General features: G+C 43.0%; 1 protein-coding gene across 1 annotated transcript in view; it reads left to right on the plus strand.

The window, feature by feature from the left end:
• The window catches only part of EXT2 (exostosin glycosyltransferase 2), a 140552-nt gene that overhangs the window by 75433 nt on the left and 45575 nt on the right, over positions 1–19544 (plus strand). Inside the window, exon 9 of the mRNA XM_047691597.1 lies at positions 17530–17719. Within this exon, the coding sequence (XP_047547553.1) occupies positions 17530–17719 (190 nt within the window). The remainder of the gene's footprint in view (positions 1–17529; positions 17720–19544) is intronic.

Consider the following 19544-nt stretch of genomic DNA (forward strand, 5'->3'; position numbering starts at 1 on the left):
AAGCTGAGTCAGGTTGGTGGCTGGGGAGATGCGGGAAAATCCAAAGAGCTTGATCTGGGGCCCCAAGCAAACTACTTGGCTGACTCTGATGGTCCTCTAGAAAATGGAAAAGACCGGGTCACAAGCCAGGCCCAGAGGGGGAGGATGTGTAAGGGGAGCAAAGAGACGAGCCTGGAGGTGTGGCTGAGGTGACGGTGTCACTTAGAGCTTTTGGACCAACACCCTACATTCTTCCGGGAACTCGTACACCTGTGGGACGCACCCCTGCACCCCTGCCTGGCCTCTGGGGGGGAGGCGGAGGGGTGAGTGAGCGCGCTTGGTTTCCCCGGATGCAGTCTCACCTCCAGGGCTTCCGTACAAGCGAGCTTTATGGCTCTGGCTTTCCTCAGTCAACACCTGACTGCTTCCTTACGTCATACGGCTGGTAGGAGGGCAGTGACTAGAGTAGATTTCTGGAGTCTTGCGGAAGCTTGCTCTGGCAGCGGGCTGAAGAGCATACTGAGTGTTTTGGCACAGTCATCCTTGGCGCGTGCCCCAGCCATCACTTAGGAGCACATATTCCCTTTCTCCTTTTTTGGGGGGGCCACTTAATTCTCTTCATGTCTGCTTACATGACTCGGTAGCAGAAGTTACCAGGAAAATATAGCTGCTGGGTGTTATAACATCAGGATAATCAAGTTTGTTTTCATTTCTAATATCCTAAGGTAGTTACGTGCCTCCCAACTAATGAATATTTGGGTGTATTCTAATGAATGGGTTGGTGCAGAGTAGAACCATTGCTCTAACTAGAGGTGGATTCTTGATCTTTGGTTCTCTCTCTCTTTTTTTTTTTTTTTAAGATTTTATTTATTTATTTGACAGAGAGATCACAAGTAGGCAGAGAGGCAGGCAGAGAGAGAGGAGGAAGCAGGCTCCCGGCTGAGCAGCAAGCGCGATGCGGGGCCCGATCCCAGCACCCTGAGATCATGACCCAGCCGAAGGCAGAGGCTTAACCCACTGAGCCACCCAGGTGCCCCATGGTTCTCTCTCTTTTTTTTTAATCTGTTATATTTCTTACTTTTACATTTTTAAAAGTTGTGTAGCTTAACACATGTAAGGTTCAAAAATTCAAATGGTAAAATAAAGCCTATATCTAAAACTGAGGCCTGTTCCCAAGGGGCAACTGGTTTCAACTCTTCTAGCTTTCCTCTGGTATTTCTCTTCCTATCTCCCATCAAGTGCTTAGGGTGCTATTTTTTTTTTTTTTTTCAATTTCTCAATCATACACATTATCTTTTTACTTCCTTTGGGTCAGTAGTTTTTCTCTTGTTCTCTTCTTTCTTTACATATTTCATTTCTCCCAACTTTCCGCTGGGGCTGTATCACCATTTTTCATTAAAGCCGTATTTATTTTATTTTTTTTATTTTTTTATTTTTTCAGCATAACAGTATTCATTATTTTTACACCACACCCAGTGCTCCATGCAATCTGTGCCCTCTACAATACCCACCACCTGGTGCCCCAACCTCCCACCCCCCACCCCTTCAAAATTCTCAGATCGTTTTTCAGAGTCCATAGTCTCTCATGGTTCACCTCCCCTTCCAATTTCCCTCAACTCCCTTCTCCTCTCCATCTCCCCTTGTCCTCCATGCTATTTGTTATGCTCCACAAATAAGTGAAACCATATGATAATTGACTCTCTCTTAAAGCCGTATTTATTATGTGCATTATTATTAGAACTGTATAAATACTGTTTTTTAGCTGAATGAAGTGCTAAACCATGATTATGTTTTTTTTTTTCCCCTGTACAACTTTCTATTTTCCAGGGAGTTACTAACTACTTTTTTTTTTTCCTCTTAGTTTCCCACGTTCCTGTCACTAATTGATTTTTACTTGGTTCTCCAACAAAAGAGTAAATGGTCAAGCATAGGTGAACTATAGGATTTCCCTCCCTCTTTCTCTCTCTCCCCCTCCCTCCCTTTTCTATAGTGATTCATCTTAAGCTCCAGTCTGGATTGATTGCTCTCTGGGTCTCCTATGCAGTGGTCATCCTAAATTTTCAGTTCACTGTGATTCTGGAAATTCCTTTTTTGTCCTCTCCTTTGTTGGATTCCTTGTTTCCAAGGTGTAACATCTTCCTCTTTGGTTTATTTTTTCCAATAGCTTCTGGAGAAAGGGACAATGAGGAGATAAATCTTCATGTCTGAAAATGTGTTTATTTCACATTTGAGTAATAATTAGACTAGTGTAGACTTCTGGTTGAGGTGGATTTTCTTCAGGAATTTGAAAGCATGGCTCCATTGCCTTTGAAGTTTCTCATTTTAATTTCATAAAGTCAGATGTCATTCCTGATCCCCCCCCCCTTTTTAAAAGATTTTAAAAATTTATTTGACAGAGAGAGAGAAAGAGGGAACACAAGCAGGGAGAGTAGCATAGAGAGAAGTAGGCTTCCCACTGAGCAGGGAGCCCGATGTGCGACTTGATCCCAGGACCCTCGGATCATGACCTGAGCTGATGGCAGACGCTTAATGACTGAGCCACCCAGGCGCCCCATTCCTGATCCTTTTATGTGATATTTTTATCTTCTTGGGAAATTCTGTGTCCTGAAATTTTATGATGTGCCTTGGTATGAGTGGTTTTTTTGTTCAGTGGATACTGATTTAGGCCCTCTTAAGCTGAAAATTATTCTCCAATTCTGAGAAATTTTCATGTTTTATATCTTTTATTCTTTCCTTCCCATGTTTTCTCTTTTTTCTCTTTATGGAACTTCTGTTACCTAAATGATGAATGTGTTAGATTGAACCTTATTTTCCTTATCATTTCTGTTCTATTTATCATCTCTTTTTATTTCAATAATCTTTTTGTCTGAGCTTCTTAGGTATTTTCTCAATTTTATGTTCTAACGTTTCTTTTGATTTTAGAAATTTTGTCTACTTTCAATTTCTAAGTTTTTCTCGATTTCTTTTTTTTTAAAGATTTACTTATTTATTTGAGAGAGAGAGTGAGCATGTGCAAGCAGGGGAGGGGCAGAGGGAGGGGAGAGAGAGAATCCTCAAGTGGGACTCCCTGCTAAGCATGGAGCCCAATTCAGGGCTCAATCCCAGGAGCCTGAGGTCATGATCTGAGCTGAAATCAAAAGTAGGATGCTTAATCCACTGAGCCCCCCCATGTGCCCCCTTTTCTTGATTTCTAATTGATCTTTTTGTATAGCTTGCTATTCTTTTTTTTTAAGATTTTATTTATTTATATGACAGGGAGCACAATCAGGGGGCATGGCGGGCAGAGGGAGAGGGAGAAGCAGGTTCCCCGCCGAGTAGGGAGCCTGATGCAGGGCTTGATCCCAGGACCTTGGGATTATGACCTGAGCTGAAGGCAGACGTTTAACCAACTGAGCCACCCAGGTGCCTCTATAGCTTCCTATTCTTATGGTAAGACTACGGTACTCTCTTTCTCTCTCTTTCTGAAGATACTGTGATTTTCTTTTTCTTTTTCTTTAGCTCCTTGTATCGTTTGTTTCCTCTAGATTCCTTCTTCAGTTCATTTTCTCTTTCATATTGGCAACTTTCTTCAAATACCTGTTGTTTCCTGCAGTCTTACTTAAAAGTGCGATGCTGAAAGCTGATTGAGAGTTCTCTGTAAGGCTTGTCAACTGGTGAGCTTTACATCAGTTAAGAGGATGGGGACCCAGTCATTTACCCGATGTCACTGTTCATGGGCTGTCTCTGTTGGATTGGTTCATTGGTCCAGAGAGTAATCTGTCTGCCTCTGGGAGTGGAGGAGCATGGGTAATGTCTGGGTTGCAAGCACCCGAGGAGCTGAATCGGGGAGCAGAAGACACGTTCTCATTCTTCATTTATACATGATCACTTAATCCACTGTATTCCGTGTGCTGCCTCACCGTGCTTTCCATGGCTGGAGTATCTGACTGTGGAGTCCCTCTAATTCATTTTCTCCAGGGAATAAACCTCCCTTCTCCTGCTCAGGTGGCAGTGGGGACAGGAGGACAGGCAGAGGGCTGGCTTGCCTGTGCCTGTCAGCTTAAGGGATCTTGGAACCAATATTCTTTATTTCTGTTTTCAGAGTCCCTTTTTCTGGGACACCTGTTATCTCCAGTTTCTTTTATTTTGTTTCATTTCGTTTTGCTTTTTTTGTCACCATACAGTACATCATTAGTTTTTGGTGTAGTGTTCCACGATTCATTGTTTGCATATAACACCCAGTGCTCCATGCAATCCGTGCCCTCCTTGACAATACCCACCACCAGGCTCACCCATCTCCCCATCCCCCTCCCCTCTAAAACCTTCAGTTTCCCGGAGTCCATAGTCTCTCATGGTTTGTCTCCTCCTCTGATGCTCCCCACCCTTCATTTTCCCTTCCTTTTCCTAATGTCCTCCATGCTGTTCCTTATGTTCCACATAAGATTTTATTTATATATTTGACAGAAAGAAAGAACACATGAGGGTGGGGAGGAGCAGAGGGAGAGGGAGAAGCAGGCTCCGCACTGAGTGTGGAGCCCAACGTGGAGCTCTGTCCCAGGACCCTGAGATCATGACCTGAGCCTAGTCAGACACTTAACCAACTGAGCCACCCAGGCTCCCCCTAGTCCCTCCAGTCCTTCAATTTCTGAGTCTTCTGGTCAACCTTGAAAAGCTTAGCTTTTTTTTGTTTGTTTGTTTCTCTTGGTACTTTATGTTGCTCTGCCTTTTGTTTGTTTGCTTAAACAGCCCTAAAATTCTGTTTTTTATTTTGACATAATTTCAAACTGAAAGTTCCAAAAATAGTACAGAGAGTTTCTGTACATGCTCTACAGTATTTGTTAAAAGTTAATGTTTTACTATATTCCCTTTATTCTTTCCTCTCTCTGTGTATGTGTACACGTTTATATTTATTTTTCTCCTAAGCCATTTGAAAGTTGCAGATCTGACACACCTTTACTCCTAAATACTTCTCATAAAGAATTACAGTACAGTTATCAAAGTTATCTGAATAAACATTGATATAATATTATTTAATCTATAGACCTTATGTAGATTTTTCCAATTATCCTAATGTCCATTACAGAAAAAAAAAAAAATGCCAGACATGCGTTACACCAGTTCTCATGTCTCCTTACTCTAGAACAACTTCTCAGTCTTTGCCTTGCACGACGCTGAACTGTTTAAGAGAACATGTTAGTTATTTTGTAAGATGTTTCTCGACATCTCTTGATTTGGGTTTGTCTCGTGCTTTTGTATCAATTTATGCATTCAACTGAAAATTGTTGAAATTCAAATTATGCCTTTTTGACTGGAATATCACAAAATTATATGTCTCAAATGCATCTCTCAAATGGGGAAATGCTTTGAGACCATGTACATGCCCTGCTCCTTCTCACACTTTGCCTGGCTGGTTGTCGCCTCCACTGACGATTTCTCACTCAAATCAGTTTTTGTAATGGTTGCTGAACGGCTGTAATTCCCACTTTCTATCTGCTTTTGAGAGTAATTATTATGTCTTTGACCTGAGAGTTCATGTCTTTAATCAGTTTTGGAAAATTCTCCATTGTTTCTCTTCGAATATTATCTGTCATTTTCACAAATCTTTCCTTTTCCTGTTGAATGTATGTCAGACCTCCTTCATCCTGTTGTTATGTCTCTCAGGTTTTTCTTCCCTCACGTTTCCCACATTTTTATCTTTTTGTACTACACGCTGGATAATTGTTTCACATCGATTTTGCTGTTCTCTTCAGCTGTGACTGAATTCTTTTTCACCCATCCATTGAGATTTAAATTTCAGTGGTTATTTTTAGAAACAGTTTTAATTATTTTTCAGATCTGTCTGCCTGGTTTTTTTTTTCATAGCGTCTTTTTAAAAATTGTGTATTTAAAAGTTCATCCTTTTATAATTATTTGAGATACTTGATCTTTTCCTATGATCCGTTTTTAAATTTCTTGTAAGGTCTGTTCCTGTCATTTCTCTACTGCCTATTGCTCTTGTTGCTTTGTTTCCTTATATGTTTTATAATTTTGGGATGTGAGTTCATCTTCAGTAAGTTTTCCTGTGGTAATCTTTGCCACCTGGGCAAGGGGGTGTTACTCCAGAGGATTTGCTCGTTCTTGTTTCTTTGTTTGTTTTGGCTTCTGCTGGGTGATTTATAGGAGATAAATCACTTTTTAACATTAATTTCTCATAGGAGGTTTCCATACTACAGATGGAGATTTTGTTTAAACCCCAGACCTCTGTGAGGGCTGGTCTCCATTGGAAGCACCCCAACTTAAACTCAGGTTGAAAAAGATAAGTGTTTTTTATTGCCTCCATCTATGAGGGGATGACATTCTGGACCACCTTTTCACTGAAGGATTCTGCCTTTGTGTGTATGTCCCACTTCTAGTTCCCTCACGTGCTGTGCCCAAGGCCATTGTCCTTCTCTTCCGGCGTGGACCTTAAACCCGTGTGGCACCAAGTGCAAACTACCTCTGCCTTCCTCAGGGTTCCACAGTGCCAGTCCCTCCTGTGTGTTCAGCTCATGATTGCGGTTTCTTTTCATCTTTGGTGCCTCAGAGTTCCCATGTCCCCTGGCCTCAGCTATATATTTGGAAGTTTTGTTACATTTCATCCTACATTTCTCTGTGTTGGATAGGAAGAAACGTCATCTGTTTCACCTCCCAAGATGTGTTGAATTCTTGTCCACTCTTGTCTCCTTTTGTCCTCGTAGGTTCATGCCTTTCCTTTTTTGCAGGAGGAAGCAGAGATAAGACAGTAGACAAAGCATATGCCTTACTAGAATTCCAGAGAAATTAAGAATTCAGAAATGACTACATTGTAGAGGTTGTTCTTTCTACATTGTATCAGCTTGAATGGTGGTGTTGTACTCCTCTCAGCTCCGAACCACACAAAAAGTTTGGTTTTCTTGGTCGTACCGAGTTGGTGTTTTGTGCTTAGATGCCACAAGCTGTAACTTCATCTTTTTCAAGAGTTTCTGTTTACCAAGCTGGTGAAGTCTTCTCCATACCGTAGCTGGCCAGCAAACATTTTTATGCCTGGGCCAGAGAATAAAACTCTCTTTCCAACTATCAGACTATTCCAACTATAGGAAAGTCCGATGAAATTGGAAATGTGTATTACCTCTCATGAGAAGTGGTAGTTTCAGCACCATTGACATTCTTGAAAACTTCAGATTATAGATCAGCCTTGTTTATTTGAATCAAATAAATCACTAGTTTTTTCATTAAAGCATAACTTTTAAGAGTTTACAGTATACTTTTGAGGTAACAGATCCAGGGATGATGGTTATGCATTTAAAGACCATGTCCTAAAAATAAATCTTTTGACCTATCAAGCAGCTGAGCTGTTATTTTTAATATATCGAATTAGGAACCAATAAAAATCAATGATGTGTTTCTTTTGCCCCTACTTTTTTGTATTCACCCACTTAATTGATTAACAATATCTTAAAACTATCTTACTGTAGACATGTTTAGTGAAATTTATTACTTGCAGACTGATAGAACTCATGAATTATTAAAGGCATCAGCATATGGAACCCACTCTTTCCTCATTCCAAATTCTTTTAATATGGCTTATGTTGAGCCATTTAACTGGCTTCTGTCCATCCCACTGATGGAAGCTGCGGCCAGACGAGGGTTCTTATAAATGATTGGCTTCCTTTCCAACCAAGAGGAGGATGAAATGTCAACTTTTTCCTCTACTACCTGAAAAGCCATCAGTGGCAATGCTTCCTGCTCTTCTTGACAGTAGTTTGGCTTTACAGAAGAGGGGGCAGGCATTTAGCCAAATGTGAATTTCAGTGGTATATAAAGGAAAAATTTAAGTAGCTGAAACTCAGATAATAGCTGGAATTTTCAGAGAGGCATTCAGATGGATTTAACCTGTGAGTCTCCAGTAAGCTAACTAGAGCTCAGAAATTCCTGAACTGCACATTTTCCTCCCTTCTCTCCTGGTGATGAGCCCAGTGACTTGAGGTTGCTTATGGAATCTCTCTTTGTAGCACTCTGCTCATCTGTAGGACGGGTTTAGGGTTAGTAACTGCTTTAGAAGAGTGCAGCATAGTGGCTGATTACCAAGGACTAATCAAGACCACTGAAAAGGACATTGTGGAATCAAACCTTGGGGTTCAAAGCCGTTTATTAACTTGACCTTGTGCTTTGAAACTTGTTATCCTTATCTGAGAAATGGGGCTTTTACTCACTTTGCAGGATTATTATGAAATAACATATGTGGAAGAATTTTGGAAGTGGTGTAGCACTGTAAAAAGAAAAGTTTTGTTAACATAAGGCTTTATCACATGGAAACAAATTTTGGAAGCGGGTAGAACCCTGGTGGGGAAAATTGAAATTCACAGGATAGCGGTCTTGTGTTTGTTTCCATTTCCAGATAGGCTCTATCATGTATTTTCCATTGCTCAGTACTTAAGACCCCAAGAGTGAACATTCTGTTAGCTTCATTCTTACAGATAAAGAAAGTGTGACTTACTTAAGAGCCATCTGCCCGTCATTTGATCTCATAAAAGAGGACGTGGAGTCGGAAGTCCATCATTCCATCTGTTAGAAGATGTTGCCTTATGTTCGTGTTTCTATCTTGCTCACAAACTTGGCACCCCAATTAAATAGGAAACACAACAGCAAATAATTAGGTCGACAGTGTGACTAGAGAAAGACTTCTGTCACCGGCTTTGTGATGGACTAGACACGCTTAATGATCTTCCTGACTGAACGGCTAACATACTGAATGAAGTATTATAGAGCAGCGTTAGCCCTTGGCCAAGCAGGCATGAAAGTAAGGTATTTGTTGACTCACAAAGTGAGTGAGTCAGAAAACAAAGTGAAACCAGGTCTCCTGGCAGGTGAGTAGGAGCCAGAGTCAGCTTTTGCCATGCAGATTTTCACAGTTTGATGACCTGGAGTTTTGCTATAGAGAGTGGGACACAGGAGCGGTGTGGAAAGCCTGTGGCCAGTGCAAGTTGGGGACTCAAAAAAGAGCTTCCTGGAGAAGCCAGGAAACTAAAAGACTAGATATTTACTGAAAGGGTAAAGAGAAATAGCTTTTGTAGTGGTCCTATTGCGGATAACTACAGTGAGAAGCCACCTTCACATGGTTTCTGGTCCGAATTCATACAACTGTGTGGTCCAAATAAGCCTTCTGAGGAGAATTTCATTAGAAGTGGCCCTGATTTGATAGGAAGCAGCAGAAGTAGACACAGACCCTCTTTAGAGCAGTTTGTCTTCAGTCTGGGTCTCATATAATTCTTACAAATAAAGTATCTAAGGAAATGAGCAGCTCACAGTTAAAACCCACAAGACCATACAGAAATGAGGAGACATCATGGTTGAGAACCTGCAGAAACACACCTTCAAGGACTCTGATTATTGGATTAGATTAGATTGTTGGATTCAAAGAAATTGTTCAGATGCAGCCCAAAGAGACAGAAGAGTGAAGTGATGCGGAGAACGGAGGGACAAGGTCTAATCAGTTCCAGAAGGAGGAGAGAGAGAGGAGAGAGAGAGAGAGGAAAGAGGCGCTTTGAACGGGCAGTAGCTGAGAACTTTCCAAAACTGTTGAATGATACCAGACCTCAGATTCGGCAAGACCTAGAAACCACAAGCAGGATCATCATAATGAAACTGAGGTACACCAAAGAAAAAGAGAAGTCCTTAAACTTACCTAGAAGAAAAAGGCAGACTAATGGTAGAAATCGCTTGCCCCATGCTCCTGTGACCCTGAGTTATGTCTCTGGCTCAATTTCTTTGGATGTCAGCAAATCACAGTCCCTATTTTCCTGGTGCACCCAGATGTGGTTAGACTCATTCCAGTTCCGCCATATAGAAAATGTATTTATGAACAAATTACTCTAAGTGAGTTATAGGAATTCTAAGTTGATAACTTAGTATCTCCCTTAGTTAATCTGCAGCACGAAGGAGATTTCTAGCCTTTGATTTTCTTCATCTGTCGTGTGTCTGTTTAGTGGGAAGTCAGTGAGCTCTCGCTATGGTGTTATCCTTGTTTTTGTGAAGAATTGGTTCTTTTTTATGGGTGGAATGAGTTAAAGATAGAACGCAACGAGTAGACTTCAGACTTGTTGCCTAATCTTTTCTCCCTTGATCTAAGAGCGCCTGCTTGAAGATGGGCCTTGGGTCTCTGTGCTTCTCCGGTTTCCATAGGCCCTGCAGGCCCAGTGGAGTGTGTGCTGCCAGTAGTTGGGGCCGTAGAGGCTTAATGGTTAAGGTAACGTGGGCCACGTTACTGATTGCCCCTTTCAAATCTCCCAGTAACCATTAACATAAATATCATCTCACCATTTTGGACAGGGGACACCACCCTTATGCACGTTAGTAATATGATGCTAATGCTTAACCCTTTCCTGGCTTGGTTTGCTTCAGAAGCCCTGCCCCGGATCCATGGGTAGGGAGTCTGTTTGAACCTAGAGGAGAAATGGAAGGGTTAACTCCTTTTGGTTTTGCCCTTTGACCACTTCAGGATGAGAGGCATGATGAAATACTTTTCAAAATCTTCAGTGGAAACACATCATGCATAATTGGAGCAAAAAAGAATAAATCAAAGCTTTTCCCCCCTTTTAGTCTGGTAATTCATAATTGAAACCACATTGAGGTAGGGGCTGATAACTTCAAAACAAGCAGAAAAGCTGCCCTTTCTATCAAGGTAGGGATAGGTAAGGCTCCTCATTACCAGAGCCTCAAAAGCTTCTGTATATCAAGCCTGTCCTCTCCTGCCTTCCTTTCTCCTCTGAATTCTCACTTTTCTGCTCAGGCAGACACCTTCAGTTAAATGAAATGTGGGTTCATTCCGGTATGCTGAGTGCTCTTCTTATCACATGAATTTATACATGGTGACATTTTAAAAAATATCTCTGATATGGTACATAACAGGAATTAAATTTTGAACCATCCTTCTTCGAGGTTGAGTTTTTCCTGTCTGGAATTTGGTTGGTTTAGGTTGAAAGAGCCCTTTAGTTGGTCATGGAATGTGGTTTTCCTCACTCTTGATTTTATAATCCTTGAGTAGTTCAGCAAGAACATTTCAGGATGCTTAGCAAAGGCCATTTGCTTCCTATCTTCCCCCACTGTCTGTATGGTAGGTGACCTTGGCTAGAATGGTTTTGGTTAAACTCATATAGGGCTACTGTGACCTTTCAACTGAAGAAAAAAAAAAAGGAAAGCAAGATTGTAAGAAGGGTCCAGACAACTTTCTTTGTGTGAGATTGCCGAAGGCACACCTAGTTTGAATTTGAGTTTCTTTCTTGAAGGAGGGAACCCCTTTGCCCTGCAAGTTGACTTTACGCCTAGCCTCCCAGGGCCTTTCTTCGAGGCATCTTGAAACCCAAACCCACGACTTTGTCTCTCTGCTTAGTCTGCTCACTGCTCGCTCGTTCACCAGAGCTTTCCAGAATAAGCAATACAAAAGCTGGGATTGTGACCTGACAGTTGTCGTAGCTACTGTGGATTGCTTTTATGTGACTGCAGTTGAACAATCTGGATTTCTTATTGAAGCTTCTATAATGAATATCTGTTGTGGGAGTGAGAAGTGAAGTTCGGGAGGATGGGCGAGAGATGGACAAGGTATTTTGGCCAACTGCCAGTATTCTGGCAGAATGATGCATACTTCTCCTCCCATCTTTGAGTGAACAGTTGCACTGTGTAGGTTTGAGAGTGGTATCGATAGCCAAGATGCAGACGGTTCCACTGTAATAAGTGGGTTTCGCCTTTTTTTCAGGTCACCAGCGCTGGGTGCCTGGTTTCGTGCCCTGTCTTGCCACGATGGAGATCTAATCAGGCAACGGAGTTAATTGCCAGCATTGTTTGCCTTTTCCCTGGCAGAAGTCAGAGTCTTGAGTAAATTATGGAGGTTTAAATTTGCTTGATTTCCTGCAGAAAGTGGGGTCAAGAGGTCCCAGACTGTAGACACTCTCTTTGGTCAGCCAGCAGGGGGTAGCTCTTAAAGGTATTTCAGAGGTGACTAAATGCTGTTTCTGAAATGTCCTTCTCCACTAAGTTTTTTTCTCTGGGGGTTAGTTTGTTGACCTTACCCCAGTGGAGTGGAGTGTCTGTGTGAAGGCGCATACCCCAATTAAAGCTGCCTTTCTCCACGCTGTCACTGTGCTCCAAAGGCAAATGGGATTATGTTCGAGGAGGGGGAAAGCAATTGGCACAGAAACCTAGCTGCAGATCAGCATTTCCTCTTTCTGACCTTTTGAAATAGAACATAAAGTTAGCCATTTTCACTTACCGGAAAAACAGTACTTGGGAAAAGAAAGTTACGAAAGAAATCCACGGAAAGCTAATCACGTGACTTGCAAAACCACCCCCCCATTCAAGGCTTTTCACGCTGTGGCCTTGGCCGCCTGGCCGGTCCCTCTCATTTCCGCTCTCCTTCCTTCTCTCCGGATCTGGTGAAGGGGTCTTAGCAAGACTGCTCACTCAGTTTGCCAGCACTCGCCGGCTGATGCTGGACCGACGCAGCGGGCCCTCCTTTCCATTCCCATAGGACTGGAATACCTGTGTCAGGGCTGGTTATCTCACTGAGCCGTCCACCCAACCAGATGACGAGCATGTTGAGGGGGAAGGCTGTGTTTGTCCTGGCATCCGTGAAACTCTTCCAGGCGAATAGTATGAGCTCAGGAAATGCACCAGAAATACGATCGGTAGGGATGATTGTTGAATTGGTGACACACCAGTGTTTTGGCAGGCAAGAAGAATACGAATGGAGAGAGCTGGACGATTTTGTGTTTGGTTTAAAGTACGGTTCATGGAGCTCTGTGCTGAGCGCTCATTGCTTGTAGGCCGACCTCATTTGTCACATCGCCCTGGGAGACGGGTACCATCATGGTCCCCGTTTTGCAGATGAGGAAATCAACACAGGAGGAGCTTTACATGTCACAGAACTAGTACATGGCAGGGTGTAAATGCAAGCTCTCTGTGGACTCTCCCCATCCTGCCCTTCTTCAGAGTAGTTGGCCCACTGAGGTTCTCGTAAGTGCTTTAAAATGAGTGAACTAAGTTATAAATTACGTTCAGAACTCATGACATCCCTTATTTGCATGTACCTCACCTGTTCACATCCATACATAAAGAGGACAGAAAGAGCATGACCTGGGTCATTGGGGTGTAACTTACCCATTCTTGAACAGGTTTTTATTGAGTGGTGCTAGGCACTGGCTAGGTACAAGCTGTTGTAACAGTTACGGCTCTTGCTGTCCTGGAGCTCTCGAGATAAAATATAAAGAACAGAAAGGAAAAGAGGAAACTGTGAAAATAAAAACAGTGTATTTGGAGAGGAAATAGAGGTAGAGAATCCAGATAAACTAGGACCCTGAAGCATGATAAGGTCAAGTCATGATAAGTCAACAAGTCATTCAAACTTGTTGCTGGAAGAGACCTCATGGTTGCCCTCCCACTTGTAGGAACTGTGGAAAGTAAAGCCCAAAGAAATGATTACTCCCTCAGGATCAGCCATGGGCCACCATTTACCAGATGTGCTAGTGTGAGGTACTTTCCATCTACTAACTGTTTACTTTTATTAACAACTTCTGGCTTGTTAAGAAATAATAATTAAGAAATGTTAATTAACATTATTAGAAATTATTATCATTATTATATCTCATATCAGGAAAAGTAGTCGTTATTATCGCAGTTATGGACACTGAGTTGCAAGAGAGGTTAAGTACTTCGCCCAGGTCACACAGCTGGTAAGCCAAAGAGCCTGAAATTTTGTTAAGGACACGTGATTCCCAAACTGACCCCAAATGTGCTGACTCACTGTTTGAAGTCATTTGCCTCCACCCCCTCGGCACATCCTGCAGTAGAGCCCCAGGCCTGTGTCCTAGGAAACAGATGCTCAGCGGCTTCTGTGTTATGTCTGTGTTCATCTCAATGTCTGTCTTTTACGGGAAGTGTTGGTATTTCAGACCTTGTTATGCTTCTTTGCGTCCTCTGTCTCCCCTTGATGCTGCCTTTTCTGCTTCCCCAGTTTTCACGCCCTATCTGGTATGCAAGTGAGGAGTGTGGAAAAACTGAGCACCAAGACAAGTAACTGTCTGCTTCCCACCCACCCGTTCCTACCTCCCCTCGGAATCCCGGACGGAGCTGGCAAACAGGATGAGAACAGATCGGTCATCTTGCCAGAGACTCTGGTTCCTTCTCCTGGCAGTGCCTTGAAATCAGAGCTGTGATGCCCCTCAGGGGGTGCCTCCGTTGAAATTCCAAGGGATTCATTTTCTGAAACCAAGCTTCGCGTCTCTCAGGGAACTTTCCTCTCCTTTTAATGTCATACAGGCATTCAAGTGTGATGGCATTCCCCACTTCTCCCGAAGAACAGACCCCATTTTGTTGGAGTTTTAATAGTTTTTCCTTCTGCGTTAGAGGCATATTTACCTTTTTTAATTTATGTGTTTCCTTTGTGTCAGTGTTATATATTCAGTGAATTTTATTCCATGTATCTTCTGAAGTCATAGCGTTTGGGGCGGTCTCTTGCTTATTGGCTCACATGTGATTATCAAGGATAAAGAACTTCCAACATTTTTGTCTCAGAGAAGAGTTAGAAGTAATAAACTCCAGCATTCCCCACAATTCCGGTTTCCAGAGTTTACAAAATGGCGGTGCCTACCTGGGACTCAGGGCAGGAGGGCTCGAGGGTGGGCCATGGGCCTCTGCCATGGTGTTTGGAAGCCAGACCTTGAACATCATCACGTCATTCTCTCTTCCCTCCCTTCCTTTCTGACTTTCTTTCTCCCTTTCTTTTTTTGACTGGTGAAGCAAATGATTAGGCATCATTCACTGTGTTTAAGCCTACAGTTTGATCTTCTGTAAAACGAGAATAACCGTATCTGGCTTGGGGGTTGTTGTGCGGCTCAGATGAGACATGACACGTATTGCCTGCTGCCTGACACTTAGGTACTCAGTAAAGCTTTCACACACATTACAGCACCTCAGAAACTTGGCTTTTGTGTCCTTTTCATTTAAAATGGTGTTTTTCAAGCATAAGAGAGTACTGTGTGGGGAGGAGTGAATGAGCGGGCTGGGATGGTGATGGCAGAGAGACTGCACTTTCGGGGTCACTGTGACTGAAGCACGGGGCTGCTTACTGACTTCGTTTCCATAAAGGTCAGGAAGGTATGAGAAATGAGCTTTGGGGTAGATAACTAAAAGGGGTTCCTACCAATGTGGATGAGATGCTAGGGTACCAGTGCTAAAATCTAGGTACGTTCCTGACACTGCAGCTTAAAGTCAAAGCGAGAGGTCACGGAAACAAAGTCAGCCTTTCTTATTGTGTCTCACGGCTGTGAAATCTAATTATGGCCCATTGTGGACATTTTGGCTTTAATATCCTGATTACATTAGGACTCCTGGAATCCCATTCAGTGTCTTTGAGTTCCCATCCCATGTGTATTCCATGTGTTTGTGTACATTTCCTGTCCCACACTGTTACATCTGGCAAACAGCTGTTGTCCTCTATGTGGTGATGGGTGTCCATCGGTGATAAGGGTGAGGCTGATGGGGGACCTTGGGAATCCCAGAGGACGGGAGACTAAGCGGCCAGAATGACAGTAGGATGTTTCGTGTCCGGCCACCTTCTAGCAGAGATGGAGTTCGGTCCCGGGCTTTTCGCATAATAACATGCAAATGTGAAGGTAATTCACACCACTGAACTGTATACTTAAAAATGGCTAAAATGCAAGTTTCACATTATATTTTACCACAATTTTAAAAAATTTACATAATATACCAGAGCCCTTTAATTATATCTCAAAAAAGCTGTTTCAAAATATGAAAATGTTTTAACAGTCTTATTATCAGAACAAAAACAGTTTTGCTTGTATCAGCGCATTGAAATGTACTTAATGTTTTAATGATAGCAAAGAAGTTGAATTTCCTTCATTACTTTTTAAACCTGATTTTGAGAAAATTTTGAACTTACAGAGAAGTTGCAAGAATGTACAGTGAACTCAAACCTAGAACTCATCACCTAGATTTAGGCATTTTGTGTGTTCACACTCTTTATTCACAGTGTCAGAAATGATGTGCTTTGATAGGTCTTCTATTGTTTTGCTTTTTGTCTTTTTTTTTCCCCGGACTCAATGTGCTAATTACTTATTGGGCCCTTTCAATCTGAAAATTCATGTCATTTCTATCTTTTGTCCCAAGAATTTATTTAATTTCTTTGATAATCTTGTTTCTTCTGTACTCGTTTTCTTTTTTAGGAACCTCCTATTAGGTGGATGTTGGACCTCCTGGATTTTCTCATCTTCTCTGAGCTGTTTTTCATCTTTGCCTTTTTGTTCACGAGACTGGAATAGATTACCTTCTTCTTTTAATCCTGCTTTTTCTAAAAAAAAAATTAAGCTATCCTATTTTTAATGTCCAAGAGTTCTTTCCGGTTCTTTGATAGATCTTTTAAAATAAAAATATCAGTTTATTCTTATTTCATGGATAAAATTTTCTTCCTGAGAATATAATTTGTCATTGATGTTGTTTTAATTTCCTTCTGCTTCTTCTGTTGTCTCCTGTTTCCTCTGAGTTCCTCTTTTTCTATTTGTTCGTTTGGTTTCTGTCATTATGCTGAAGATGTTCTTGAGACGACTATGATTCTAGGATCTGTTCATAACTACCAGGGAAGCACTGAAAACCCGACTGGAAGGCAGCTCTGGGTGTGTGGGCAAGCCTCCTGCACTTAGGGCATCACTGTCCAATGGTGGAGGCGGAATCTAGGCCCCTGGCTGCCAGTGTTTGGGGACATGGAGGGGAAGAAGCGCAGCTGGCTCATTGTTCCCAAGATAGACTTTGACCGGCGTTTTCCTCTCTGCTGTGGCCATGTTTCCATGCCCAGAGCTTCAGTTCCTCAGAGAATAGGCCTCCCCTCTCCTGTAGGGGTGAGCAGCAAGAGGAGTTTTCTGGCTGAGTGGCTGGGTGAAGCAGAGGTTTGTGGATCTGGGTCTCTTTTGCTCCTTATACATATTTTTAACCAGTCTTCCTCTTTTCAACCCTGCCCCTCCTCTTACCCCAGGTTCCTGCTCAGCTGATTTCTGAGCCTTTGTGGGGTTCAACGGTTTGGACTTGGTTCCTTTGTTGGCCCCTCTGTGTGGTTACTTAGCTTTTGCCCTCATTCTCCTGCTCTGTTACCACTTCTCTGGTCCCTCCTAGTCTTATTGAAACCCGTCGATACTGCTCGTCCCCTGTTGTGTCTTCTCTCATTTCACTGTCATTGTCCATTTGTACTTTGTATCCACTGTCCCTTGAGTTGGCTTGAGGAGAGAATGGAGCTCAATGTACGTGTTTAATCTGCTGTGTTTAACTAGATATCTCTTCTCAGCTACAAAAATTCTCTGCTCCTACTTGGGTGACCTCAGAGCTCAAGTTAATTAAAGAGAGTCAATACAAGTTTTGGGGAAGAGAAGACCGAAGAGTTGCTTTAGCTCTTGGGTTGGTCATGTTAAAGTCACCAAATCTCCCTTGTCCTGGTTTATGGACAACATTGCAAAAGAGATCAGCCCCATGGTGACTAGGTCCTTTGCTGACCCACATGAACCTGTTGCCTTGCAGAAGTGGAGCAGCGTGAGCAACCCACTCTTCCTCCCGCTGATCCCGCCACAGTCGCAAGGTTTCACCGCCATCGTCCTCACGTATGACCGAGTGGAGAGCCTCTTCCGGGTCATCACCGAGGTGTCCAAGGTGCCCAGTCTATCCAAGCTGCTGGTCGTCTGGAATAACCAGAATAAAAGCCCCCCAGAAGGTAAGAAGAGTGGGAAAATGGTATGTTCAGGAAAGGCCTGGTCTGGGTGTTAGCACAACTGTCAGCTGGATTGGTTTTTGGATGGCCAAATTATTTGCGTCCTTAGGTTTAAATGAGTTGTCCTGCTTTGTTAACAACAATGCCATTTCTGAGGCAGCATGACCCCAGTTTTCTCAGTCATCTCATTCTTGTTCTGGGGTGGCCCATTTAACCCCAAGCCCATGGCATGCACTGTAGCCACAAGTGTTTGAGAGCTTAGGAATCAGCGGGATCAAAGGCCAGCAGCCTTGGGAAAACAGAGCTCAGCTTCCCTCAGCCATCTCAGCTGATTGTTTACATGAAAACTCAGTTTAAAAGGCATTAGTTTTCTCCATCCTTATCTGGGCTCTGATACTGCACTTTGCTTCAGGGAAAAAAAAAAAAAAAAAAAAAAAAAAGGACGGCTTCACTTTCCATTGGGAAAGTCAGCAGAACATGCCCTCTTCAGGCTTTGACTCAGTTCCTTAAAGTGAGCGCTCGCTCAGGTTCCCATTGGTCCATCCTTAATCGCTTTGTCCCTTGCCTTGGCCACCCCTGTGTGCTGCTGGCTGGTGCTGGCAGCTCAGGCTGAGGACTGTTGGATTAATTGGATTTGTTTTTTGTTCAGGATGCATAGAGTATGTTCCACCTGCATTTAGTTTCTCATTCAGTCTGTCTATTACTGATCCTAATCCCAGGGACTTCAAAGCTCCTGCCCTTTATAGCCTATTAAAGCCAGGAAGTTTCTGATGGATTAGAGCAAGGAATGAGTTTGAAGTTTGTAATGTGCACCACTATCACCGATAAGGTCTAGTTTATTGCCTGACAGTAGTATCTGCACTTTTTATGGCTATTCCCTTTTAATTGGTAATACTGAAGTCGGGATAGTCTACTTTGGGAACTACCAGTAGTAGATCTCTAGTTTAGGCTGCAAGAAGAACATTTGCTGTCTGTTAGGCAAATCAGAATTTGCCCCAAGAAAATTCTTTAGTTCCTCCTGAGACATTTAAGATATCTTCCTTAGTGGGATTTTTGTTCTCTTGAGAGAATCATATACTTTCTCTCTATTCAGGGAGCCATCGTTTAAGTAAACAAAATAGCTACTTTAAATGAAGGCCCTGTTGTACACTCCAGAGAGCAGTGCTTTTTCTCATTAACTATCTTTTCATGCCAAGTTTGTTTCTCTCCAACATCTAGTTTCCTGGATTTTTGTTTGTTTCATTTATTTGACTCTTTAAAAAGGAGAAAGAAAGGGGTAGAAGGAGAAAAGGAGCAGGGGAGAAGGACGAAGTGGACAGGAAGGAAAGGAAAGGCAGAGATAAACAGGAGCTGTGCGGGGGAGGGCCACAGGGAGGGCCACGGAGAGGGCCACTGCCCATGTCTTGCCAGAGGGAAGTGGATCGGACAGCTTGGTGCTGCTCGTTGGTCTCTGGCTTAAAAAGGATGAGTCACATTTTGAGAAGGAAGGCTGTGTGGCCCTCCAGGGATCTGGAATAGGCCACTGCGTCGTGCTGCATTCCCACTCGTGTGTCCAGTCCCGCACACGGAAGTCGCCCACTTTCCGAGGGAGCCCACCAGCAGCCCACCCGCCCAGAGGGGCAGAGCTACGTGCAGAAGGGGCCTCTCCTGCCTTACGAACCCTGGATGGCCACTTTGGGCTTCAGGTGAATGGTTTATTGTGAATTCAAGTCCCTTCTTTTGGGCAGGTATCATCGGGGACAGCTAAGAAGGGAGGAATCATTTTCTGCCTTCTTGGTCAAAGTGCTGACACGGGGGTGACAGGAAGCACGAGCGCAAACCTTGGTTT

This window comes from Lutra lutra, chromosome 10 (genome assembly GCF_902655055.1).
Source record: "Lutra lutra chromosome 10, mLutLut1.2, whole genome shotgun sequence".
Taxonomy (NCBI): Eukaryota; Metazoa; Chordata; class Mammalia; order Carnivora; family Mustelidae; genus Lutra; species Lutra lutra.